General features: G+C 40.8%; 1 protein-coding gene across 1 annotated transcript; it reads left to right on the top strand.

The window, feature by feature from the left end:
* Positions 1-26,136, top strand: Ddx43 (DEAD-box helicase 43). Its single transcript, XM_041679890.1, has 16 exons — positions 1-287; positions 4,242-4,297; positions 6,352-6,478; positions 8,392-8,520; positions 10,716-10,797; positions 13,991-14,147; positions 14,381-14,499; positions 15,541-15,651; positions 17,051-17,192; positions 17,718-17,818; positions 20,219-20,306; positions 21,386-21,513; positions 21,678-21,787; positions 22,651-22,789; positions 24,428-24,515; positions 26,023-26,136. The coding sequence occupies exons 1-16, from the start codon at positions 32-34 to the stop codon at positions 26,134-26,136; spliced, it is 1,947 nt and encodes a 648-aa protein (XP_041535824.1). The 5' UTR covers positions 1-31.
* Positions 26,137-26,649: the final 513 nt, after the last annotated feature.

Raw genomic sequence — 26,649 nt, 5'->3', positions numbered from 1 at the left:
CGACGTGCGACGCGCGGCTCTCCTGAGAGCCATGTCTAGGCGGGAATCCGCAGCCAACGCTTCCTCCTCGGGCGTTGCTCCCCGGCGAAGCTCGGCGGGGTCCCGCAGCGCCGGTCGGACGGCGGCGGAGGAACCTAACCGGAGGGGCCGGGTCGGCAGCAGCAGAGGGGCTGCCGGCGGCTGGAGAGAGCCAGCGGGTGCTACCGCCGAGGCCACGGCCGCCGCCAGCCGCCGCGAACCGCCGCTCTGCTTCGGGGTGAAGAACGACGTGGTGGGCGCGGTGATAGGTGAGCGCGGGTGGGCGGCGGAGGCGGCGGGAGCAGCGCGGGACGCGGTTCTGGGGCGGCCGGCGGGGTGTGCGGGAGAGAACCTCCTGGGAGACTCGCGCGGGGTCCGCGGTGAAGCTGGGTGCCCTCGAGGGTGAGCCCAGAGGGTGCGGTAGTGACAAGCCAGCGCCTGGGCTTTGCCATAGTTTAGCTTAAGGTGAACTGAACTGCGGAAAGCTGCACCAGGGAGTCCTAGGATTGCAATGTTCAGCTTATCCGAGATGCATGAAGTGTTGGGGATGTTTCCCTCTGGCGTTAATTCCTAGCTCCAGTTACAGTTTTTTGTTCCCTGGGTCCTTGAAGTTAATATTTTTAGTTCTAAAAACCTGCGTTGTAGCATATTTATCGTATTTTTAAGGCTGTTTACTGGAGTAAACAGATTCCGTTTCCAAGGCTCATGCCCGAAGAATCTGAGCAAGAATCCCAGTATTTGAGCCGGGCAGTGGTGGCGCACGCCTTTAATCCCAACACTCGGGAGGCAGAGGCAGGCGGATCTCTGGGAGTTCGAGGCCAGCCTGGTCTAGAAGAGCTAGTTCCAGGACAGGCTCCAAAACCACAGAGAAACCCTGTCTCGAAAATTTAAAAAAAAAAAAAAAATCCCAGTATTTGAACAGGATCCTCACCAGATTTTTTTTTTTTTTTTGGAAACAGGGTTTCTCTGTAGCTTTGGAGTCTGTCCTGGAACTAGCTCTTGTAGACCAGGCTGGCCTTGAACTTCCAAGTGCTGGGATTAGCGTGTGCCGCCACTGCCCGGCTTCTTCAGTCTCTTTTCCTTCCTGTTGGTGCTCAGGATTGAACCCAGAGCTTCATAAAGGTTAAGCAAATACCTTCCCCTTAATCGGCTACCCAGCCTCACCTTATTTTTGTATTTAAAAATAAATATATAGTTCAGTATTAGCGATAAATGGAAGATTGTATCCCAGCTCTCCCATGGTTAGAACTATGCCATTTCTCAACTCACTTTTCCTTGTGCTTGGACCTCTGCATCAACTTTCTGTGCTGCTGGAGCATTTTATTTTAGATCCTCAAGTAGAATCAAGACACGGTAGTTTGAGATGGGCTCACTGTGCTGAAATAATGCCCACAGTCATCATCTGTTTCTCGGTATCTGACAGAATTTCCTTAAGACAGAAAGTTAACTCCTTATTGTGTGTCTCTTCCACTGCTGTGGCTATTCACTATGCCTTGGTGATGTATGAGTGGCTTCCATTTCTTCACTGCTGTGGCTATTCACTATGCCTTGGTGATGTATGAGTGGCTTCCAGTTCTTCACTCTGGTGAGTAGCACCTCTGTGAGCACAGCAGTGGAGATATTCGCCACCATGCTTCTAATTCTTATTACATGTGCACTCAGACGTGGCAGTTGCTGGATTAGATGGTAGGGTTTTTTGTTTGTTTGTTTGTTTTCCAATTTGTCCAAATCCTTACCAAACATGTGTCTTTGTTTTAAATAATAGCCATCCTAGCGGTAGTGATATGGGTCCGTGGAGCCTAGCATGCACAAAGCTCTTGGTTCAATACCAAGTACTGCTGATTATTATATATTTTTCTCAAGACAGGGGGCGTTTCTCTGTAGCTTTGGAGCCTGTCCTGGAACTAGCTCCTGTAGACCAGACTGGCCTCTAATTCACAGAGATTCACCTGCGTCAGCCTCCCAAGTGCTGGGATTGAAGGTGTGTGCCACCACTGCCCAGCTGCTAATTACCTTTTTTAAAGAAGGATAAAGTTGGACATGGTGATGTAGGCCTTTAACCCCAGCCCTCTGGAGGTAGAAGTACTTCTGGTCTATATACCAAGATCAGGCAGGTTGGCACTATATAGTGAGACCCTGTGTGATAGCTATTCGTGGTTGTCAACTTGACTATATCTGGAATGAATTGAAGTACAGAATGGAGGGCACACTTGTGATCCAGATCTTGAGGCAGGAGGGACCATACCTTCTGCTGGAGTCCTATATAAAGACAATGGAAGAAGGAAGTGTTCCTTCTTTGCCTGCTTGCCCGCGCCTTGCCAGAAAATCCATTCCTTCACTTGCAATGGAGCCTACCTCTTTGGGATTCCCGCATATTCTACAGAAGACCAGTTGAGACACCCAGCCTTATTTCCATTCACAGTTGGCCTTTCTCCAGTTCTTCCCCAGAGGGACCTACAGCCTTTTATAAGGATAACTGTACACTAGGGGAAAGGAAACAACTTTCTGGGATTGCTTGGATACTGGTTCTGAATGGACACTGATTCCCGGAGATCTCAAGGAATATTGTGGCTCTCCCATTAAAGTAGGGAATTATGGAGGTCAGGTAACTAATGGAGTTTTGGCTGGTGTCCAACTCATAGTCGGTCCCTGAACTCATCTGGTGGTTATATTTCCCCAGTTTCAGAATGTATAATTAGGATTGATATACTTAGAAGTTGACAGAATTCTCATATTGGTTCCCTGACCTGTGGAGTGACGGCTATTATGTGTGGAAGGGTTAGAGTTGCCTCTGTTAAAGAAAATAGTGAGCCAAATACAATATTGCATCCCTGAAGGAACTGCAGAAATTAATGCCACCGTCAGGAACTTGAAAGATGCATTCAGTGTTGGCTCCCACACATCTCTCTCCCCTTTATTTTTTTTTTAAATATTTATTTATTTATTATGTATACAATATTCTGTCTGTGTGTATGCCTGCAATCCAGAAGACGGCACCAGACCCCATTACAGAGAGTTGTGAGCCACCATGTGGTTGCTGGGAATTGAACTCAGGACCTTTGGAAGAGCAGGCAATGCTCTTAACCTCTGAGTCATCTCTCCAGCCCCCTCTCTCTCCCCTTTAACTCTCCTATCCGGCCAGTGCAGAAGACAGATGGGTTGTGGAGAGTGACAACTATCAACAACTCGATCAGGTAGTAACTCCAGTTGCAGCGGCTGTACCAGATGTAGAGTGTCCTTACTTGAGCAAATTAACACATCTGGTATTTGGTATGATCTAGCAAATGCCTTTTTCTCAGTACCTGACCATAAGGACCACCAGAAACAATTTGCTTTCAGTTGACAAGGGCAAGAGTATACCTTTACAGTTTTCTCCGCTCTGTGTCATAACTTAGAAAAGATCTTGATCGTTTGTCTCTTCCACAAAATATCAATCTGGTGTACTATATTTATAACATTATGCTGATTGGATCAAGTGAGCAGGAGGTAGCAACCACTTTGATAACACATATGCATATCAGAGGATGGGAAATAAATCCAGCAAGAATTCAACGGCCTTCTACCTCAGTGAAATTCTTAGGAGTCCAGTGGTATGGGGGCATGCAGAGATATTCCTTCTAAGATGAAGGATAAATTTTTGAAGCTGTCCCTTCCCACCACCAAGCACAATGTTTACTGGTCTCTTTGGATTCTGAAGACAGCACATTCCTCACTTGGGTGTGCTACTCTGTCCCACACTAAAGTGACTTGGAAAACTGCTAGCTTTGTGTGGGGCCTGGAACAAGAGAAAGCTCCTCAACAGGTCCAGGCTGCAGTGCAGGCTGCTCTACCACTTGGACCATATGATCCAGCAAGACCTATGGTACTTGAGGTGTCCATGGCTGATAGGGATGCTGCTTGGACCTTTGACAGGCCCCTCTAGGTGAATCACAGAAGACCTTTTAGATTTTGGAGCAAGGCTCAACCATCATCTGCATATTCTTCTCCCTTTGAAGGAGGGATATTGGTCTACTATTGGGTCTTAGTGTAAACTGAATGTTTGACAGTGGGCCACCAAGTCAAGTAGGACTTGCCTAGAAGCAGTTTATTATCAAATGGAAGTGGTATATACAAGATTGGGCCCAAGCAAATCCTCAAGGTACAAGCAAGCCACACAAAGGCCTTTGAGGGAACTACATAGATTTCAGTTCATAATCATAGATTTCTTTATTTTTTTTAAACAGGTCGTGGTGGGTCAAAAATTAGAGAAATTCAAAACACAACAAACACTAGAATACAGGTAAGTGATTGGTTCTTGACCCCTGAGAGCATAGCTCTTCATAAGGAGCCCCTGACTAGCATGTGCTTTGTGCTTAACATGGTGAAGTGAGATGTCAAGGCTCTTCATGTTCTTTATCGTACTGACAGTGAAAGGCATCACTGAACTCTCAGGCCAAGAAAGCAACCCTTGTCTTCTGCAGAGTCTCATCTCTACCCTGTATTTTGCAGGGAGATGCCATGGTTTTCATCTTCCCTTAGTTGTCCAGCTTTCTTCTAGTCTCCTTACCATTCCCCACTAGTCAGAGGAGTCTCCCTGAAATATAGTCATATAGTTCCTTTTCTGCATAAGAACCTTTGGTGGTTCTCTAGTCTTTGATATTTTTTTTAAAGCTATTTAGTTGGGGTACTGGGGATTGGACCCACAGTCTCGTATGTATTCTAGGCAAGCATTCTACCACAGAAATACATATCAGGCCCTTTATTTTTATTATATTTATTTGTGAGTCTGTACATATGTGTGCATTAGTATACTAGCACCTGTGACATGTGGAGGTCAGAGAACAGCATTCAGGAGTCGGTTCTCTCAGTATGTGGTTCTTAGAGATCTAGCTCAGGTCACTGGGCCACTGAACCATCTCACCAGCCCAACCCAAGGTCTCAATTTTCAGCACAGATTGGCTTGGAACATGGTGTTTAGTTCAAACTGGCCCTATAACTCCAGAGTCTCCTGTCCTTCAGCTTGTGAATGGTGGAATTACATGTGTACACTACCCGCAGCAGCTAAGATCTAAGCCTGGTAATCCCAGACTCCTTGGCATAGTCCACTTGGCCTGCCATATTTGAAGACTGCCATATACTTCCTCACATTGTCACCCTGTAGTTGTCTCTTTCTAGGCAACTTCTGCTGAGCTTCAGACGAGCCAAGTTATGACATCCTCCCAGCATCTTATAATGGCTTCATTTAGCACTTAACACAGAGGTGTTTATATCTGTAAACCCTGGAGTTGACAAACATTGAATAACCAGCCAAGAAAGACAACACTTGACTTAGAGTAGTTTTCAAGATAAATATTGATAAGTACATTTAAATATGTCATTTGCTAGCCCTGGTGCTGTGGGCTATAAACCCATTTGCTCAGGAAGATCACAAGTTCAAGGCCTGCCTGGGCTACAGTGTGAGTTCATAGACAACCCCGGGTAAATTAGCATGACTCTGTCTCAAAATACAAAGTGGAAAAAGGGCTGGGAGATAGTTCCCTGGCCTGTGTGAAGCTCTTGATTCAGTCCTCAGTGGTGTAATAAATTGTATTCTATCCTAGTTCTTGAAAACCTAAATCTGAGCCGGGCGGTGGTGGTACACGCCTTTAATCCCAGGCAGAGGCAGGCGGATCTCTGTGAGTTCAAGACCAGCCTGGTCTACAAGAGCTAGTTCCAGGATAGGCTCCAAAACCACAGAGAAACCCTGTTTCAAAAAACCAAAAGGAAAAAGAAAACCTAAATCTGCAGGGCAGTGGTGATGCACACTTTTTATCCCAACACTCAGGAGACAAGGGCAGGCAGCTCTCTGAGTTGAAGGCTGACCTGGTCTACAGATTGAATTCCAGGACAGCCAAGGCTACACAGAGAAACCCTGTCTCAAAAAAACTAAACTAAAAGCAAAACTAACTCTATCATTGCATACATGTATTACTTAGAGAATCCTTTTATTTTCAATTTATTTTTTATATAGCGGGGAGCACAAACACCAGAGGGTTGTGTGTGGCATTCAGAGAAATCTTACAGAATTGGTTCACTCCCATCTTCAGTGGGATCCAGAGATTGAACTCCCAGGCTTTGGGAGCGAGTTTCTTTGACTGCTGAGCCATCTGGGCAGCCCCTGAATTGTTTTATTTTCTGAATTTAAGTTCACAGATTGTCATTGTTACCCATCAGGAGACATAGGATCCCAGTCAAACTGGATATGGAATAGTAGCAAGACCATGTTTACATTCTTTCTTACTATTTGAAGTAGAGTAATTATTAGGCTTGATGAGGAGACTTCAATCTCGCCTTTGTTTCTCCCTTTTTATTTAGGTAATAAAAGGAAGTCCTGAGGCAGAAATCAAAATTTTTGGCAATAAAGCCATGCAAACAAAAGCAAAAACAGTGATAGATAATGTTGTTAAAAAACAACAAAATTACATTCCAGGACACAAACTTGGTAAGTAATCTTTACACACTTAAGTGCTTTAGTCTATTGTTGTTATTGCTGTTGTTATTGAGACAGATTCTCACTATGTAGCCCTTGGCTGGTCTGGAACTCTTGTAGACCAAGCTGGCCTTGAACCCATAAAGATCTGCCTGCCTTTGCCTCCCATGTGTTGGGATAAAAGGCATGTACCACCATGCCCAGCTGCTCTGGATATTTTTTAATTTTATTTATTCTTCTCTGATATATTACATCCCAACTACAGTTTTCCTTCCCTCCTCTCTTTCCAGGCCCTTCCCATACCTCCCCTCTCCCTCCGATCCACTCCTCCTTCATTTCCCTTAAAGAAGAAAGCAGGCCTCCCATGGATATCAACCAAACATGGTCTAACATGTTACAATATGACTAGGTACAAACCTTCATATTAGGGCTGACTCAGTGGGGAAAAAAAGGGCCCCAATAGCAGACAAAAGAGTCAGAGACAGCCCCCACTCCCACTGTAAGTCCCACAATAACTCCAAGCTACATAACTGTACACATATGCAGAGGACCTAGGTCAGACCCTTACAGGCTCCCTGATGGCTTCAGTCTCTGTGAGCCCCGTATGAGCCCTGGTTGATTATGTGGGCCTTGTTCTTCTGATGTCTTTGACCCCTCTGACTCCTATAGTCCCTCCTTTCCCTCTTCTGTGGGATTCCCTGAGCTCCACCTAATGTTTTGGCCCTGGGTCTTCTCCCATCAGTTACTGAATGAAGCCTCTCTGGTGAAGTTATACTAGGCTCCAGTCTATAAGTATAGCAGAATATTATTAGGAATTATTTCATTGATTTTTTCCTGTCGTATTTTAAAGATACTTTTTACCATTATTTTTATTAGTTTTATTCTCTTCTGTGATGCGGAGTCTCCATATGTAGGACAAGGTGATCTCAAATTCATAATCCATTCACCTCAGCCTCCGGAGAAATGGGAATACAAATGCGCTTTACCATACCTGGTTCTTTTTCAGTGTTATAAACATCATACTTGATTCCTTTCCTCAGGCAAGGCTTTAGATGTTCCAGATCTACACATTTTTTCAGTAAAGGGCTAGATTACTTTGGCTTTTTTAAATTACATAATGTCAGTAAAGGTGCTTGCCACCAAGAATAACAAACTAACCTGAGTTCTATCCCCAGAACACATATAGTAGAAAGGGAAAACTACTTCCTACATGTTGTCCTGTGACTTGTACCCCATGGCATATTCAGGGGCATGTGAGTGCACACATATATACACATACTGTAAAAATAAGCAAAAATAAATGGATGTAAAAAACATGCATAATACCTATGGCTACTTAACTATTATGGTTAAATCTAGTTTTACTTTTAGCCACAGGTAAGTTAAAATGAGAGAACTCTAATGCACACTTTAGTATTAAGGGTAAAGATTGGTCCTGTGTGTGTGTGTGCTCTGACTTTTGTTCAGGGGCCAGCAGTAGATCTGAGTGCTCGCCACCTATTTTAGGTAGGGTCTTTGATCTGAATGCAGACTTTACTGACTGGGCTACTCGAGCTAGCCAGCCTGCTCTGGAGAACCTCTGTGTCTACCTCCCTAGTTCTGTGATCCAGGAGGACCTCCATGCCCACTTGGAATAGACATGGGGCTGGGGATCCAGATCTGGAACAGACATGGGGGCTGGGGATCCAGATCTGGAACAGACATGGGGCTGGGGATCCAGATCTGGAACAGACATGGGGCTGGGGATCCAGATCTGGTCCTCGTTCTTGCTTGTGTTTACATAGAACCTAGACCCTGGAAATTACAGATTTCTTTACATTTCAAATATTAATATCCTCATATAAATAAACACAAAAATATTGCATTGGGGATTTTGTGCTGTCAGGATTTACTTCAAAGCTAATTTTGTAAAAATCTTTTAACAGATATTGAATTCCAACCTTCTGTTGAAGCAGATACCAGCACAAGTGACAGTGTAACAGAAGATCAGCCATTGATAGATTGGGACCAAATTCGAGAAGATGCTTTGAAGTGGGAAAAGAAAAAGTGGGCAGGTCAGTGCTGTATCCTACCATTTGTGGGCAGTGATGCTATTTCTTTACTGAAGTTCATGTCTTCTGTAACCCAGCTTCTTAACCTGTGAGTCAAGACCCATGTAGGATCATGTAACTGAATTTTTTTTTAAATATTTTTATGGTTTATTTAACTTTATTTTATGTGCATTGGTGTGAAGTGTCAGATCCCCTGGAACTGATCTTCAGACAGTTGTGAGCTGCCATGTGGGTGCTGGGAATTGAACTCGGGTCCTCTAGAAGAGCAGTCAGTGCTCTTAACCACTGAGCCATCTCTCCAGCCCCCCATGTAACTGAATTTAAGGGTCATGAAAAATGTGGCAACAGTACAAGGTTTCTGGACACTCAGTGACCAAACATTAATTCAAAGTCAGAAGCATAATAGATGTGAAGCGATTCGGGCCGTGCTCACATGTGTCACAGCGCAGGCAGCCTTCACCATAGCCTCGGTGTGGACATGCGCTCTGCATCTACACATAGATGGTGCATTCCATCCCACCGCAACATACTCTCACACAGAGATGTTTGTATACACACTCACACATACTTCACATATACACAAAAATAATGCACTATTAATAAATTAATCAAAGTGTTAGTGACTATATCATCATGTGGGCCTGAACCTCTGCATGTTAAGTTTTTAGGCAGTTGATGCGCTATGGGGCACTGTGTAAGGATTTAAACTTAGAAGAGGTGCTTTTACATCCTCAGGGGCTGCAGAGCCATAACAGAGCTTGTCACATAAGCAGCAGGACCAAGTTCAGATCTCCAACACCACATATAAAGCAAGATGGGTGCTGATCGTCTGAAATCTCATGGCTTGGGGCATGGAGACAAGTAGATCCTAAGAGTTCACTGTCCAGCCAGTCTAACCAGTTGGAGAGCTTCAAATTCAATGAGAGTTCAACTAAGGAGGACACCCTCCGGCATTCTCTGGCTTGCACATACATACATATATGCATGCATGCATACACTATGCTCACACAAAGAGAGACTCAGCCAGACAGAGACAACCTCAGAAAATTGAGGATTTATATTTAAGGCCAAAAAGTATGGGTGCTGGGAATTTGTGGATCAGTGGTAGAGAAAGTTTCTGAACAAGAAGGTCTGGGTTTGGTTATCAACATTACAAAAAATAAACGCTAATGGTGTGGGCCTGAAGAGATGGCTTGATTAAGAGTGTATGTACTGCACTTGAAGAAGACAGGAGTTTGGTTCCTAAGAATCAGCTCCAGGGGAAATTCAATGCCGTGACCTGCAAGCCTCACTCACATTTCCACATGCAGATACACATTCATACACACAATAAAAGTATCCTTTATTCCCAGCACACAGGAGGCAAAGGCAGGCAGATCTCTTACATTTAAGGCCAGCCAGAGCTGCATAATGAAATTTTGTCTCCAAAACTAAATAAATAAAATAAATAAATCTGAAAGATTTTAAACTAATTTTATGGACCTTTGAAGAAAAATTAAAATCGATCTAAAATGTTTTAAAGCAAATTCATCTGTTGCAGTAAGTTGGGCTTCTTTAAAAATCATGCTCTCCAGCCAGGCCCAGTGTTATACACTTTAATCGCAGCATTCAGAGTGTATGAAGAAGGCAGAGGCAGGTGGATCTCTTGTTAGTTTGAAGTCAACCTGGTCTACATAGTGAGCTCCAGGACAGTCAAAGCTACACAGTGAGACCATGCATAGAAAAAAAATCATGCTTTCCTTTCCTTTAATGTAAAAGATTCCTTCCTGGAGGCTGTAGACATGCCTGAATGGTTAAGGATACCTGCTGCTCTGGCAGAGAACCCTAGTTCAATTCCCAGCACACTTGTTGGGTGACTCACAACCGCCAAAGGACCTAACTGCCTTTTCTGGCCACCACAGGCTCCTATACACATGGCATAGGCCCACAGAGACATGCATACACATATATAATAACTAACAAAATACAAATATTTTTTAAAAGATTCCTTCCTGAGTAAAAAAAATATAGTTGAAAGAGAAACCAAAAGGAGATCTTTTAGACTGGCATAAGCCTAGACAGCAACATGTGGAACTATCAAAAACTGTATGCATAGAAAACTTAATATCATTCTAGTTTGAAATCTGTAGTTTTGAATAAGTGTTAGTAAATGTACATTCTCGTTTTTATCTAAGTTTGGATTGTCATCTTTGTCCCAGATTTACCTCCAATTAAGAAAAACTTTTACATAGAATCAGCAACGACCAGCTCAATGTCACAAGTGCAGATAGACAACTGGAGGTGGGTAGTTGTTTCATTACCTCAGTGTTCTTAGGTTCTTACTATTGACTTGTTAGGCAAGGATTTTGAATGGTTGTATTGTAACACTATTCCCAACTTTCATGTTTGCTCGACTGAAACCTTGGCTGCATCTTACGTGTCGAGTTTTAGAGCAGTGTTGTCAAATACTATAGTGGAGCATGGTGGCACATGCCTGTAATCCCAGCACTCAGGAGGCAGAGGTAGGAGAATCATGAGTTCAAGGTCAGCAAGACTGTCACAAACAACAACAAATGTCCAATTGTGATGATGGAAGCTGGTCTGTTTGTGTCTCAGAGGCCATAGATAGCACCTGAACACTTACTGTGGTTCTTATAGCTGAGGAACTAAATGCAATGCTGGGGATGTAACAAACCTCAAACTGCATGATAGTGACCCCACAGATTATAACGTACCTGAAGAAATACTATTTTGAAGTGATTGTAGCTGCAATAAACAATGCAATGCATTGTTCACATGTATGTGGTGACATGACGGTGGTAAACAAAAGCTATGCTAGTCAGAGTATACTATGTTTACGTACAGCTTATAAAACTTTATGCTGAGAATAGACAACTGCTACTAGTTTATATATTTGCTATACTTTTATTATTATTTTAAAGTATATGCATTCTGACAAAAGTATACTAGGGCTGGAGGTGCGCCTCAGTAGTAGGGAGTACGTGCCTGGCATGTGCAATACTCTGCATTTGGTCCTCCCCGCCTCACCCCTGCCAAATGAAAAAGTTACTCTAGGACTAGGGATAGCTCAATTGGTAGAATGCTTGCCTAGCATGCACAAAACCCTAAGTTTGGTTCCTAGTATCATGACAGCAAGATGACACGTGCCTGCAATCCCAGACTTCTAGATAAAGGCAGGGATCAGAAGTTGAAGATCATTCTTGTCTATATAATGAGATTGATAACAGTCTGGAATACAAATCCCCGTCTCAAAGAAAAAAGAGCTGCTGTATGTCACATTATCCTCCTGCCTCTACTTTCCTTATGATGAGATTATAAGTGTGTACCATCATGCATTCGAGGCCAGTACTCTACAACTTAGCTATGTCCGCAGCTAACAGTGAAAAGGTGAAAAGCTTTTAAAAATTGTTTTTAATATGGTAATTTCTTTTGTAATGAATCCCATTGCTTTTTTGAATTACATTTCTATATGCATGTATGTGTGCATACATATATGCACGGCATTGGCGCACATATGGAGGCCAAAGGGCCACTTGCAGCAGTTGCTTCTCCCCTACTCTGTGGGTCTCAGGGATGGAGCATCAACTTCACTGTCATGCACCTTTACTCACTGAGCCATCTGGCCAGCACTTCTTTTCATTTTTAAAAATTTCATATATGGCCGGGCGGTGGTGGCGCACGCCTTTAATCCCAGCACTTGGGAGGCAGAGGCAGGTGCATCTGTGAGTTCGAGACCAGCCTGGTCTACAAGAGCTAATTCCAGGACAGGCTCCAAAACCACAGAGAAACCCTGTCTCGAAAAACCAAAAAAAAAAAAATTTCATATATGTGTGCTGTACTTACATCATTTCTCCCTTCCCTCTCCTCCCTCCAACTCCTCCTGTGTCCCTTCCACATCTTCTCAAATGCATGGTTTTTTTTCTCTTTGTTACTATTACATATCATTGTTACATGAATTAAGCAACCTGCTGAGTCCATTTGTTGTGTATATGTATGTTTTCAGGGCTGACTATTGGTGGTAAATAACCAGTTAGGGCCTTTGTCCTTGGGGATGACTGATTCTTCCTCCCTCAACATTCATTAGTTCCCATAGCTCTTCATTTGGGGGTGGGACCTTATGAAATTCCCCCTGTCAGTCTTGGCATGTGAACTGGTATTTAGGGATATATTTGAGATTTCATCTTCACTCTCATATTTAGAAGATGCAATTTCACCAAAGGTGACCTGGTCCTCTGGCTCTTATAATCATTCCACCTTGTCTTTGGTGATGTTCCTCTGGCCTGAGATGTAGGGCTTGTCTCAGATGTAGATTTATCAATTGGAGCTGGACATTACAGTCAGTTTGTTCTCTCAGTTTTGGCCAGGTGTACTTTTCTGTAATTATCTGTCTACTACAAACAAAGAATAATTTCTTAAACTCTTGAGTTCTTATCTGAAGTCATTAGATTTTTTTTATGAGTCTGTGATTGTTTGGGCTGCATGTATATATGTACACCACATACATTAGGTTTCCAAGGAAGTCAGAAGAGGGTGTTAAATCTTCTGGAACTGGAGTTACAAACTGTGATAGCAAGAACAAATAGGACTCTTAACCACTGAACCATCTCTTCATCCCATTAATAGCAACCTTAAAAACTGACACAAATCTTACAAATAAGTTTGTTGTAAAAATAATGGGTGGGCATAGTAGTGCATGTCTGTAATCTTAGCACTTTGGAGTTTGAGGTAAGATGATGAGGAAAGAGTTCAAGGTCAGTGTAAGCTATGTGTGGAGTTTGAGACTAGCCAAGTCCACATGAGGTTCTGCAAAAAAAAAAAAAAATAGGTGTAGCAGAGAGATGATTGAGACAATGCTAAGCCTTGGTCAAATAATTCATCTTAGGACTATTTGTTAGCCTAGTTTTATATTATCATGCACATATTTGGGTCCTGTTTTCCATATTCATTCATTCACCCACAGAATTAGGTTTCCCTTTACCTCTGTACCCTCATTTAAGAGGGAAACAGAGTCCTATTTCTTTTTTTGTCTGTTCATTTGTTTACTTATTTGTTTTAAAACAGAGTGTATAGCCCAAGCTGGCCTCAAACTTTCAATCCTTCTGTCTCCACTTCCAAGTGCTAGCATTCCAGTTGTGTGCCACCATGGCCAGCCCTCCATTTCTTAGTCTATATCACCTTAAAATCTGGTTTTAATCAGTCACAGATGACTTTCTGGCTATTACCTGAACTGACTGTAAGAAATGTGCTTTTCTTGGGCCAGGCTGTGGTGGCGCACACCTTTAATCCCAGCACTCGGGAGGCAGAGGCAGGCGGATCTCTGTGAGTTCAAGATCAGCCTGGTCTACAGGATCTAGTTCCAGGACAGCTAGGACTGTTAAACAGGGAAACCCTGTCTCAAAAAAAGAAAAAAGAAAGAAATATTCTTTCTCAAGTCAATTGAACAAATCCACTAATACTTGTATTTTCTATAAAGGAAAGAAAATTTTAATATAACATGTGATGACTTGAAAGATGGTGAGAAACGTCCTATCCCTAACCCTATATGTAAATTTGAAGATGCCTTTCAAAGTTACCCAGAAGTTATGGAAAACATTAAAAGAGCAGGCTTTAAAAAGCCTACACCAATTCAGGTATGCTTTTGTTAACTCCAATATTTCATTGAACACTGCCCCCCAGATAATATCTGTTAAATGTTAGAAGTTAAATCACTAGGGAATAGCTGTGTCTTAATAGCATGTGCCCAGTACCTCCTGCAGCACTGCTAATGACTGACAAGATGTGTTTAAAAACCTAGAGCTGATGGGCACAAACAGATGGAAGAGGAGTTGTGATTCTTGTTTCAGTATTGATCTTTTTTTTTCAGTCACAGGCGTGGCCAATAGTTCTACAAGGAATAGATCTTATTGGAGTAGCACAAACTGGAACAGGGAAGACACTGTCCTATTTAATGCCTGGATTTATCCACCTAGACTCTCAACCACTGTAAGAACTCCCTTGACTCTATTTTCTTATTAGGGATTTAATAGTATATAACAAAAAACTATAATTAAGTTCTGTCATTTCTTGCATTGGTCAAAGTGATGCCTCTTCTTTGCCAGTCTGCATATGGCTATGCTTATGGTGTATATGATCATAAAACCATTTTAGGAAGCAATAGATACTGTCTACCAAAAGTCAATAAAAAACATTGGAATCAAAGTGCCTAAATTGTCCTAAATCATGTTGTTTAATTAAATTTCTATGAATGTATTGTCCAATATAGTTCTAATCAATGAAAAAAATGTTTATTATTTCAAATGTAATGTTAAAAAAATGTCATGTTAAATGAACAAGTAAATATTTGAGGTAGTGGACTTGTGGTGTATGTGACTTATTTTCTGGCTTTTGTCATTTTATGGTAGCTCTACTTTTATAATAAAAAATTATAGAAACTTATACCAGCAGCTTATTTTTTTAGGTATGTTAATTGTAATTAATAAAATTAAGTCTACACGAGGAACTTTTTATTTATTTATTTTGAGACAGGGTTTCTCTGTGTAACAGTTATGGCTATCCTGGCATCTGACTTGTAGATCAAATTGGCTTCAGATTCACAGAAATGCCCGCCTCTGTCTCCCAAAGGCTGGTATTAAAGGCATGCACCACCACCACCTGGCCTACAGGAGGAACTTTTTAATCATACCCTTTATTGTTTTGTTTTGTTTTTTGGGGTTTTTTTTTTTTTTTTTTTTTTTTTTTTGGTTTTTCGAGACAGGGTTTCTCTGTGGTTTTTGGAGCCTGTCCTGGAACTAGCTCTTGTAGACCAGGCTGGTCTCGAACTCACAGAGATCCGCCTGCCTCTGCCTCCCGAGTGCTGGGATTAAAGGCGTGCGCCACCACCGCCCGGCTAATCATACCCTTTACCAAAAAGTAAAAATATGTCTTTTCTGCTTCTTTTGACACTCATCATTACAAATCTTACTCTAAATGACCTTGCCATGCACTTGAGACAAATAACGTAATGTTATTGTTTCCCTTTTAAAGAGCTAGAGAACAAAGAAATGGACCAGGCATGCTAGTCCTTACACCAACCCGGGAATTAGCCCTTCAAGTAGAAGCTGAATGTTCTAAATATTCATATAGTGATCTTAAAAGGTAAATCGTTTCTATATGAGTGTTATATTCACCTCCACATTTGTAGTAACTTTATTTAAATTGTGTGTGTGTATTTCTTTGGTTCAAATTCAGTCTTGTGCATATTTGTCAATTGCTCAGCTCCTGAACTATCACCCCAGCTCTACAAATTAATTTTCAATTGGTACACAACAATAAAATCATGTTTATTAATGAGGTACCATGTTATGCTTTGGTATGTCCATGAATTATGTAATGTTTAGGTTGAATTAAACATTTCCTCAAACCTTTCTTTTTTGAGACAGGGTCTCTCTTGCTGTCCTGGAACTCACTATGTGTGTCAGGCTGGCCTCAAAGTCACAAAGGTCTCCCTTTCTCTGCCTCCCTAGTGCTGGGATTAAAGGAATGTGCCACCACTGGGCTTCTTAAATATCATTTTTTGAGTTGTAAACATTCAAAAGCCTTCTAATTCTTTAAAATGTACATTTTATGGACTGACAAGCTAGCTCAGCAGTTAAGAGTGCCTGCCCACTTACAGAAGACCCAAGTTCGGTTCCTAATAACTAAGTCAGCACACACCCACTTAGAACTTCAGCTCCAGGGAAATCCCACACCTACAAGAGCACATGCACTTATTTGCACGTACTTGTGTGCAGACAAACACATAATTTAAAATAGTAAAAATAAATCTTAAAAAACATACACTATACACTATCGCCAGGCAGTAGTGGCACACTCCTCTAATCCCAACACTTAGGAGGCAGAGACAGATGGATCTCTGAGTTCAAGACCAGCCTGTTCAACAGAGAGGGTTCCAGGACAGCCAGGGCTCCACAGAAAAATCTTGTGTTGCAAAACAAAAATACATTGTATTATTCAAATCACTGCTGTATGGGGCTGAAGAGACTGCTTAGTCAATAAGCGCACTGACTGCTCTTCCAGAGGACCCAGGTTCAATTCCCAGCACCGACATGGAAGCTTACAACTGTCTGTAGTTTTAGTTCCAGGGGATCTGACACCCTCACACAGACACACATTCAGGCAAAGCACCAATGTATGTAAAATAAAGATAAATAAATAAAATTTTAAGTTACTGCTGTGCTATTATAACACAGCAAGTTCTTGCTCTGAGTTTACCTTTTATTATCATAGCTTCTGACATCTTCATTAGTTTCATACCTTAGGGATCTGATTTAATTAACAATAGCCATGTCATAAAGCTCAGAAATGTAGAAATATTGTTTTTAGGAGACACTACAGGCTGGCAGTGTGGATAGTTTGCATAATGGGGTGGCTACTGCTAAAAACATCAAATCTTTTATTTCATCTTATCTGTAACCGAAATGCTTAGGTTAGTTGCAATTTTGCATTATGATGGGATGTTCTTTGCTTAAACATGAACTTCTGGATTTTTTTAAAGTGTTTGTGTATATGGTGGTGGCGATAGAGATGGACAAATACAAGATGTTTCAAAAGGTGTAGACATCATTATTGCAACTCCTGGAAGATTGAATGACCTACAAATGAATAACTTTGTCAACCTGAAAAGTGTAACCTATTTGGTAATCATGGAGTGAGGGTTTGGAATACTGGGAGGAAAAAGAACTGAATTTGTAAAAGATAGGGGAGGGGATGGCTGTTTTATAGGGCTTTGTATTCTGGAACTATTTTCCATTCTGCTGAGCATAGTAGGAAAGTTAGACATTCGGTTTTTCTCATTCAGTAGCCATAGAAACTGTTGGGAATCAAGTGAAACAAATCAGTCTGCATTCTTTGTCCACAGAAAGTTTATTCTGGTCTTGAGAAGTTGAAATGTCTTAGATAATAGGGAAAGTAAGTGTTTAGAAAAGAGATTTGTGGGGCTGGAGAGATGGCTCAGAGGTTAAGAACACTGACTGTTCTTCCAGACGTCGTGAGTTCAATTCCCAGCAACCACATGGTGGCTTACAACCATTTATGATGAGATCTGGTGACCTTTTCAGGCCTGTAGGCAGATGTGGAAACTAACACTGTATACATAATAAATAAATACTTAAAGAGAAAAAAAAAAGAAAAGAGATTGGCCACATTCTTAATTTTGAATACAGGTTTTAGATGAGGCAGACAAGATGTTGGACATGGGATTTGAACCCCAGATAATGAAGATTTTGTTAGATGTACGCCCAGACCGGCAGACTATTATGACAAGGTAAGTATACCTAATTATGTATGTATTCAGAATAGAAATCAGTAGATTAAAAACTTATTCTATTAAGTTACTTTCTCAACTACCTTTCAGAGCATTACTTGAAAGTACTTTGAGGTTCTTGAATGTAACAATGAATACTTTATCTTTGACTATTATACCTTTCCTACATAATAAATGGGTTTGTTATTTTTGTGAGCCACCATGTGGTTGCTGGGAATTGAACTCAGGACCTCCTGAAGAGCAGTCAGTGCTCTTAACCTCTGAGCCATCTCTCCAGCCCCCGGGTTTGTTATTTTTGTTACCTTTTTTTTTTTTTTTTTTTGATTTTCGAGACAGGGTTTCTCCGTAGCTTTTGGTTCCTGTCCTGGAACTAGCTCTTGTAGACCAGGCTGGCCTCGAACTCACAGAGATCCACCTGCCTCTGCCTCTCAAGTGCTGGGATTAAAGGCATGCACCACCACTGCCCGGCTTTGTTACCTTTTTTTTGAAATAATATGTAGTTCTGTCTAGCCTGGAACTTTCCATGTAGACTAGGCTGGACTCAAACTCACAGAGATCTGCCTCCCAATTGTTGAAATTAAAGGCATAACTATACTTATTTTTTTGTTTGTGTGTGTGTGTATGCACTGTGGCATATGTAGAGAGGTCAGAGGACAACTTGCAGGAGTAGGTTCCAGCCACGATGTGGGTTCTAGGAATGGAATCAGGTTGTCAGCCTTGGCAGCAAGTACTTTTGCCTGCTTGAGCCGCTCACAAAGGGTTTTACATGAAAGTCGTGTTTCTTGGAAAGACCTTATGTTGAATAAATGATCACTTATCTTTAGAGATAAATATTTGATTTCTGATTACTTTTCCTGACATAAAACTGAGAAACAATGATTGTCTGTGTAATCTATAAAGAAAAATTCTTCCTAGGCCCATATTCTCTGTTTGAAAGATGGTTCTGTAATCACGAATGCTTGTTGCTCATGCAGAGGACCCAGATTCAGTTCCCAGCATCCACATCAGGTACATATGAGCATCCACTACCACCTGTACCTCCATTTCCAGGAAGTCTGATGCCTCTGGCCTGTAGGGGCACCTGCAATCATAAGCATATCCCCATGCACACATATGCGTGTAATTAAAATAATATGACTCCTCCTCCCACAAGGCTCATGAAATATACAGAAAATTGAGCAGAAAGAATATAGAAACCAGAGATCAGGGAGGACTTTAAAACGGGTCTTCTGGACATGGTGAGCAGTTGCTACACAAGACCTGCATACAATCGACTGAGTCAATATCGTAGCAGGGATTAAACAGCGTGGGGTGGGATACTCAAGGCAGTTGCCACTTGCCAGTAGAAAGCCAATTTTCTTCAGGGGTGGGGCCCTGTTAGGCTCTTATGCTAAGGTAGGTAGCCCTATACCCGCATGCATGTGGCAACACATTTGAACTCAGTAGGGTGTGTGTGTGTGTGTGTGTGTGTGTGTGTGTGTGTGTGTGTAAAGAAGACACAGAAAAAGGGTGTAGGTATGAAGTTGGGAGGTGGGAGAGAGGAATTTAGTAGGAGTTGGGGGTGGGGTAATAAACGGTAGATTTGATCAAATAAAATGCATTTGTGTATTAATGGAAAATTTTTAGTTTACAGAAAGGATAGTTGAATGGCTGTAGAAAAAATGCTAAATCACTTCATTTTCTGTTATCTACCATTTCAAGAAAATGGAGTTATATTTCATTGTATATGAAGGTACAAAAGGGGACCAATTTCATTATTTTATATATATTGAAGAAAAGTATGAACTTATATAGCCTTCGACCAATATACTTAAAATGATTTGTATGGGCCTAAGCACTTGATTTTCCTTGCTGACACTGTGTGATAAATATAGATTGTTTAATTTTGGTGGTTTGTTTGTTTTGACTTTTATAAAGGATGAGACACAACTAAACTTTTGTTACCCTTTTATAGGTAAAAATTTATTTGATGTTATAGAGGCATTCCTAACCTTTTGGATAATATAAACAAAGAATAAGTGAAAAGTTCTGTCCAGAGGCTTGACTGCAGCTGGACAGCTCAGTAGAATTTAACTGTAAATTTGTTTGACTGATTTCAGAGATTAGGAACATAAAGATGTCTTTCATGAGTAGCTTGGTACACAGCATGCTTAAAGAAATTGGTAGCATGTTATAATAAAGTTTTTTTTTTAAATATTTATTTATTTATGCAATATTCTTTCTGTGTGTATGCCTGAAGGCCAGAAGAGGGCACCATTACAGATGGTTGTGAGCCACCATGTGGTTGCTGGGAATTGAACTCAGGACCTTTGGAAGAGCAGGCAATGCTCTTAACCGCTGAGCCATCTCTCCAGCCCCTATAATAAAGTTTTGATGTTTGTGTATCTTGTTTGTTTCCAGTGCTACTTGGCCATCTGCTGTCCGCCGTCTTGCGCAGTCTTATTTGAAAGAGCCAATGATTGTCTATGTTGGTACTTTGGATCTAGTTGTAAGCTTGTTTTTATTTCTATTAAAACTTTGTATAATTACACTTAAAGAACATAGATAAAGGCAGTGGGATGTACTTCAGTGATGGAGTAGATACTTAGCATCCATGAGGCTCTGGGTTCAGTCCCAACACAAGGGGAAAAAAAGCTGATTTTGATATGTCTGTTTCGTCAACTCAATTAGTTTACAGAGTGTGTGTAAATATTTTTCTAATATATTATGCATATTTCTAATATGCATATATACTAAATTCTATATATATACATATTAGAAATATATATGTATTAGAAAATAGAGGGGTTAGGAAGAGGGCTCAGTGGATAAAGTGCTTGCTACTCAAGCGTGGAATTCAGATCCTCAGAACCGAAGTGAAAAATTAGGCAGATGTGGCAATCACCAAGACAGATTCCCTAGGACAAGCTGACTGACTAGTGAGACTAGCCAAAGTCAGAGAGCTCCAAGTACAGTGAGAGACCCTGTCTTATTTATTAAAGTGGGGAGCAACTGAGGAAGATCTTGTCGACTTTGGGCCTCCACACTCAATGTTTCTGCACACATACACATAAAAAAATAATAGTAAATATAGACTAATACTCTGAAAAGTGATAATCATTCAGGAAAAACTATGTGAGTACTTCATTCTTGACTAATCTCTACTATAATCTCTTTTATCTAAAGAGATTTTTAATTAATTTATTATTAGTTAAAAAAAATGACACTAGTCAATTTTGTATTAAATTGACAAAGTACTTCCTGAGTATCATGTTGTATCGCCTCATCACTGAAAGTCTGATATGCAAAGTTCAGGAATATAATGCTTACAAACATGATATTACTTGATGGTTGTCCTTACAACAGTAGTCAGTAGCTTTTAGCATGCCTGCCAATCATTCATGTGTTCCCAGACTCAGTGGGGGTAAATAAGTGATCAAAATCAAAGACTGAGCTTAAGTGTTGAGTAGAAATAATAATTTTGCTATGCTCACTACCTTTCTATTTTCAAAGTCTTAGCTGATTATAAATGCATTTTGAGCCATTTGTGGGTGGTACTAATGTACTTATATTCTCTGAATTATTTAGGCTGTAAGTACAGTGAAGCAAAATATAATCATCACCACAGAAGAAGAGAAACGAACTCATATCCAAACTTTCCTAGAGAATATGTCACCTAAAGATAAAGTCATTGTGTTTGTCAGCAGAAAAGCCGTGTAGGTATTTCTTTGTGCTTTCTTTATCATCAGCAATCCAGATGACTTACTCATGACTGTTTCTGTATATAAAGTTTCAAATGGGGAAGTTGACAGACTGTTTGCTAGTTGATGAAGGTATTAGAATAAGCACTTAAGTTCATTAACTTTATTCTTTGGTTCAGTGCTGATCACTTATCAAGTGACCTGATTCTCCGACACATATCAGTGGAGTCTCTGCATGGCAACAGAGAACAGAGTGACCGAGAGAAAGCATTAGAGAACTTTAAGACAGGTGAGTTATAAATGCTGTCTGTTGCAGTTTCGGGGATTCCAGTACCTGGGCTTGACTGAGTGATGGTATCTTTTCATATTTTCTATTTCTCAATCTGTCCTCACCTTGTAAACCCAAAATAGGCTGAATATTAATATCTGCTTCTGAGAAATAACTAGCTAACTCTACAAAGACCAATTCATGAATGAGTGACGTCAGAATACTAACTTGTAGTTGAGACTGTATTAGTTTCCCTGAAAGATGTATGTCTTAGTTACTTTGCTATTGCTGTGTTAAAACACCATGGCCAAGGCAGCCTATAAAAGAAAAGCTTTATTTGGAGCCCCTCACCATGAGCTTGACAGCAGGCAGGGAAGGTGTTGGCACAGCAGCTGAGCTCTCTAAAGCAGAGGGCTGCCCTGGGAATGGGGGGAGGCTCCTGAAACCTCAAACCCTCTCCCAGTGATCCACACCTCTTAATTCTTCCCTAAAATTATACCTACAGGGACCAAGCATTTAAACATAGGAGTCTATGGGGCCATTTTCATTCAGACCACTGAAACATTTCTCTTTCCCACATTTGTTCAGATAGTTCAGGAGAGGACCATTTGCTGAACTGTGGTATGTGGTGTTGTGACTTGCCAGTAGTTTTAAAGTCTTTCTTGGGTGTGAGGGCGATCTGGCTGCGACATCTGTCACCCCGTTGATCGCCAGGGTTGATTCGACTGATCTGGCTGGCTAAGTGGGTGACCCCTTCCTCCCTCACTGCTAAAAAAATAAGTCTTTTCTGCTTTCACTATAAGCAATAATCATCTAATTAAATTTCACGTCTTCAACTGGCTGTTACCAGACAAGTTTAGTGTTTATTTGCCTTTATTCTTTAGGTAAAGTGAGAATACTTATCGCTACTGACTTAGCATCTCGAGGTCTTGACGTCCATGATATCACTCATGTCTACAATTACGATTTTCCACGGAACATTGAAGAATATGTACATAGAGTAGGACGTACTGGGAGAGCGGGGTAAGCCAGCTGGGTCAGCCCAGGAGAGAAGTTCTGGTTCTGGATTCCCTTCACTCTCGCAGAAACCCATTTTATTCTCTTGTATGTGTTCTGTTCTCCTCTAGACCCTTATTGACTCCTTTATCCCTTTTTATCTGGATGAACTAGATCCCGCAGTGATTGGCTTCTCGTAATTTAAGTTCTTTTCAATTGTTGGTCATAGGTTTTGTGTGTTTTGTTTTTGTTGTTACTTAGCATTTTGTTCTTCTTTTAAAAAGATTTGTTTACATAGATGAGCACTTTATTTGAATGTTCATCTGCACATGAGAAGAGTGTAGGATCCCATTATAGATGGTTGTAAACCATCATGTGGTTGCTGGAGACCCAGGACTCTGGAAGAGTGGCCAGTGCTCTTAACTCCTGAGCCATCTCTCTAACCCCTGTGTGTTTGGGGGTTTTGTTGTTGTTTTTAGTACTGGGGCTGGAATTTAAGGTCTCACAAACCAGGAAGTGCTCTATCACTAAGCCATATCCCTGGGCCTCTCTGTACTCCCCCCACCACACCCCTACCCCACAGTCTTACTAAGTTGCCTAGGCAAGCTTTGAACTTTGTGATCTTCTTGCCTTAGCTTCCCAAGTATGTACTTGTTTGTGCTAATGTTTTAAACCTGCAGTATTCCGTCAGTGAATGTGTTCAGCTATCACTTTTATTGTTATTAACAAAGTATTCAGATTTGCACTAACGTGAGAAGAGTACCTTTTCTTTTTTTTTTTTCATTAAAGATTTATTTATTATGTATACAGTATTCTCAGTACTCTTCCTGCAGGCCAGAAGAGGGCACAGATCTCATTACAGATGGTTGTGAGCCACCATGTGGTTGCTGGGAATTGAACTCAGGACCTTTGGAAGAGCAGGTGGTGCTCTTAACCACTGAGCCATCTCTCCAGCCCCCGAGAAGAGTACCTTTTCATCCCTGTTGAATCATTGGGCTGTTTTTAAACTGAAATTTCCACCAGCCTTCTGAACCCAGAATTTCTGTGTTTCAGGTCTGATGAACTATAAATCAAAAATATTTTTTAAAAAGTACCTGTGTAGGATCCGTGGCTGCTCTTCTAGAGGTTCTGAGTTCAATTCCCAACATCCACATGGCAGCTCACAACTGTCTGTAACTCCTATTTGGGTATCTGGCACTTCATACAAACATACAAGTAGGCAAAACACCAATGCACATAAAATTAAAATTAAAAAAAGTAAATAAATTAAAAAAAACTACCTGTGGTGAACAGATTTTTTTTCTTGTCTTTGTTCCCAAGATAAAAAAATTATGACATCTGTTTTTGTAGAGTGTATATGTATGCATATAGTAAGTAATCTAGGTATGATTTACATTATACAGGACAGTACATAGATGTGATACCATTTTATGGAAGAGTCTTGAGTATCCTCTGATTTGATGTCCTCGTGGGGTCCTGGAACCAACTCCACTGAATGCAAAGAGATGACTTTATTTAGATTCTAAATTGCAGTTTATGTGATATTTACTCTATAACACATATGTGTAAAGGTTGAGGTTTCTTGTTTTTCTTCTGTTTTCTGTATTAACCAAATTAAGAGTATATGGTATAAAATAAATTATATGAACTTTTTTCCTCTTAAAGGCGAACTGGTATGTCAATTACCCTTATCACAAGAAATGATTGGAGGGTTGCCACTGAATTGATTAATATTCTGGAAAGAGCAAATCAGGTAAGAATTTGTAACTTATAGAAATTTTTATATTAATGTGTTAGTTGTACATTATGTCAGGTACTGAAGGCCCTGCTTGGCAAGTAAGATATATAACAAAACACTAATATGAGGGTTGTGACATGGCAATGATTGTGAGCTTTGGGAGTATATGACTGAGAAACCTAATGTGATATGAGTGAGCAATAGATAGCCGTGGGAACACTCTATGTTCAGTGGTGAGACAGAATACATGAGAAATGATACCATCAAAAGGGGGTGTTGGAGCCGGGTGGTGTGGCACACACCTTTAATCCCAGCACTTGAGAGGCAGAGACAAGTGGATCTCTATGAGTTCAAGGCCATCCTGGTCTACAGAGTGAGTTCCAAAGCCACATAGAGAAAAACCGTGTCTCAAAAAAACAGACTGAGGTAGACTGAGAGAGAGGAGTTGACCAAAATGAAGGATGTAAAAAAAAAAAGGGCTGGAGAGATGGCTCAGTGGTTAAGAGTATTGCCTGCTCTTCCAAAGGTCTTGAGTTCAATTCCCAGCAACCACATGGTGGCTCACAACCATCTGTAATAAGGTCTGGTGCCCTCTTCTGGCCTGTAGGCATACACACAGATAGAATATTGTATACATAACAAATAAATAAATATTTTTTAAAAAAAAAGTCATATAGTAGAAACCTACCTACTGTTTTATGATTCAATTAATATATATATATATATATATATATATATATATATGTCATTTAGATGGCTCAACAGGTAGAGGCATGTACATGTAGGGCTGACAACCTAAATTTGATCCCCAGATCCCCCAGTGTGACAGGAGAAAACTGACTCCCAAGAGTTGTCCTTGGGCTGAGCTTGAACATACACAAAATCAAATATATATTAAAATGTAATGGAGCTGCAGAGATGGCTCAGCAATTAAAAGCAAGCCGGGCGGTGGTGGCGCACGCCTTTAATCCCAGCACTCGGGAGGCAGAGGCAGGCGGATCTCTGTGAGTTTGAGACCAGCCTGGTCTACAAGAGCTAGTTCCAGGACAGGCTCCAAAAACACAGAGAAACCCTGTCTTGAAAAAAAAAGGCAATTAAAAGCACACTTTTAGAGAACCCGGATCAATTCCCAATACCCACATGATGGCTCATGATCATCTCTAATTCTAGTTCCAAAGAATCCGGATCCCTTCTGGCCTCTGCAGACACCAAACTCGCAAGTGGTATATAGATATACATGTAGGCAAAAGTCATACACATAAAATAAAACAAAAAGATAAAAATAAAAATGTGTTAAAGGAACTGTTAGGCAGCTAGGAAACAATAGAAACGGAGTAGAAGGATGGGCACATGATTCTGTAGCTTAGACATATTTAGGACTTAATGGCAAAGAAAGACCTTTTTTTTTTCCTCTTTTTGAAAGATGTCTTGTGATTGTGGGCTTCTCTGAAACAATTTAAAGATTATTCAGCATATTGTAGGAAGGAACTCAGAATCCTAATAACACATTTAATAATTTCAGAGTATCCCAGAGGAACTTGTCTTAATGGCCGAGAGATACAAAGCAAATAAACTAAAAAGAGAGATGGAAAAAAAAATGGGGAAACCTCAAGGGAAGCCACAGAAGTTTCACTAATTTACTCGTGCGCTACAGGTAAGTTTTTATGGTGTAGACATTCAGATCTTTGTCTTTCTTTTTGTTTTGTTTGTTTTTTGAGACAGTCTCTTTATGTCTCACTGGGTGTCTTGGAACTCACTATGTAGACCAGGTTGGTTCTGAACTCAAAAGATCTGCCTGCTTCTGCCTCCCAAATTCTGGGATTAAAGGTGTGCACTCCCACAACCAGCAAACCTCTGTCCTTCAAAACTAGGTTCATATGGTGTATATATTACAGTCAGCATAATCTCTAAGAACTGCTAACATAATAAATGATGAATTTTTACTTTTTCACCTATTACCAAAGTCTAGTTAATAAACCTTTTTTTAGACATATGCCACCCAGGCTGGCCTCATACCTGCAACCTTTCTGCATTTCTACCTTAGCTTTCTGAGTGCTAGGGGGTTACAGGTATATAACAGAATATGCAGCCCAGAAGTAATTTATATATTTATCAAATAACTATCAAAAAGTATCAGGTTTTGGCAAGC

This window comes from Microtus oregoni, unplaced genomic scaffold (genome assembly GCF_018167655.1).
Source record: "Microtus oregoni isolate MIOR12 unplaced genomic scaffold, Mior012 000032F_ref0000030, whole genome shotgun sequence".
Lineage (NCBI taxonomy): Eukaryota > Metazoa > Chordata > Mammalia > Rodentia > Cricetidae > Microtus > Microtus oregoni.
Note: the sequence above shows the minus strand (reverse complement) of the source record. Positions and strands in the feature narration are given on the sequence as shown.